Below are 1,221 nucleotides of genomic sequence, written 5' to 3'. Positions count from 1 at the left end.
TATAACATGGATGCATAAAAAACAAAATTTATTTCAGTGTTAAATTCTGTTTAAAGTAACAGATTATAATTAAAAATGTCTCCAGATCTTTACTGGCGTTTGATCTGACTATGTGACCGATACACGTTGATTGCCGTATTTAACAGGCTGTTAAATTATCACAGCTGTGAATGTAACGCCTCGCTCCATTCATGTTGCTGCACGTTTCCAATTTAATTATTAACCTATTTGTATTAATAATTAAACAGGAAATAATAATAATTAAAGAGTTGAGAGTTAAGCGCAGACCCTGATGGTTCGCCGCATGCAAAGAACAGCAGGAAGATCAGAGTTCAGTGCATAGATATTACCCGCCGCTGCTGCCATGATCCATCTGTGGTCATGCAGAATGAGCACCGCTGCTCGCCAGGTGGGCGTGACCAACCAGGAGGCAGCAGTTCTGCTGATGCTGCTTAGCTGATTACAGCCCGCCGATGCAGTTTAAACGTCTGACAGACGACCCGCTAATTTTTATTTAGTCTCGTCAACTGAACCTCAAACCCATGACTCGTCATGGTTTAGTCATCAAAGATCCACATTTAGCTCGTCAGTTTTCGTTAACGTCATGAAAAAAGGAGCATCAACGAAATAATTTAATTGTCGTCATCTTTGACGAAAAAAAAAAAACCCTCCTCTGCAGAGGAGCTCCGGTTCTCCTTACCTGACAGGCGTCCACGCCGCCGTCCAGGATCCCGGCGCACAGCATCCTGTCTGTGACATCATCCTGCAGCAGATTCTTGCACGTCGTTTGGTTGATGATCCGGACCATCGCCTTCTGCAGGATCTTAGCACTGGAACCTGGAGGACACAGAAACGGATCAGCTCTATCCTTCATTTCAGTTTAATTTGTTTTTAGCACCAAACAGGTCGTTTCGGGTCACTTTAAGAGGTGATTTATGGCAGTAGAGACAGCTGACTATTGCTGCCTTTTTTTGTTGACTCTGTAGAAATCTGTTATAATAAGCATGGATGTGGCGACAGTGGAGAGAAAAACACCCTTTTAAGAAGAAGGAACCTCCAACAGAAGCAGAACCGGGCCTTCTGCTGATGCTAACTGGGGTTTGAGACGTTAGCCGTAGCTGCTGCGGTTAGCTTTTAACTTTTTATTAAATTACGCACTAAATCACTAAATGTTCCATATAGTGAAGCTTAAGATCGAATGTTCTCGCCTCAAATGATCTT

General features: G+C 42.9%; 1 protein-coding gene across 1 annotated transcript in view; it reads right to left on the bottom strand.

Moving 5' to 3' along the window:
- LOC107097008 (suppressor of tumorigenicity 14 protein-like) overlaps positions 1-1,221 on the bottom strand; it is a 26,371-nt gene that overhangs the window by 2,005 nt on the left and 23,145 nt on the right. Inside the window, exon 9 of the mRNA XM_015393961.1 lies at positions 701-837. Within this exon, the coding sequence (XP_015249447.1) occupies positions 701-837 (137 nt within the window). The remainder of the gene's footprint in view (positions 1-700; positions 838-1,221) is intronic.

The sequence above is a fragment of the Cyprinodon variegatus genome, unplaced genomic scaffold (genome assembly GCF_000732505.1).
Source record: "Cyprinodon variegatus isolate N-32 unplaced genomic scaffold, C_variegatus-1.0 Scaffold665, whole genome shotgun sequence".
Classification (NCBI taxonomy): domain Eukaryota; kingdom Metazoa; phylum Chordata; class Actinopteri; order Cyprinodontiformes; family Cyprinodontidae; genus Cyprinodon; species Cyprinodon variegatus.
Note: the sequence above shows the minus strand (reverse complement) of the source record. Positions and strands in the feature narration are given on the sequence as shown.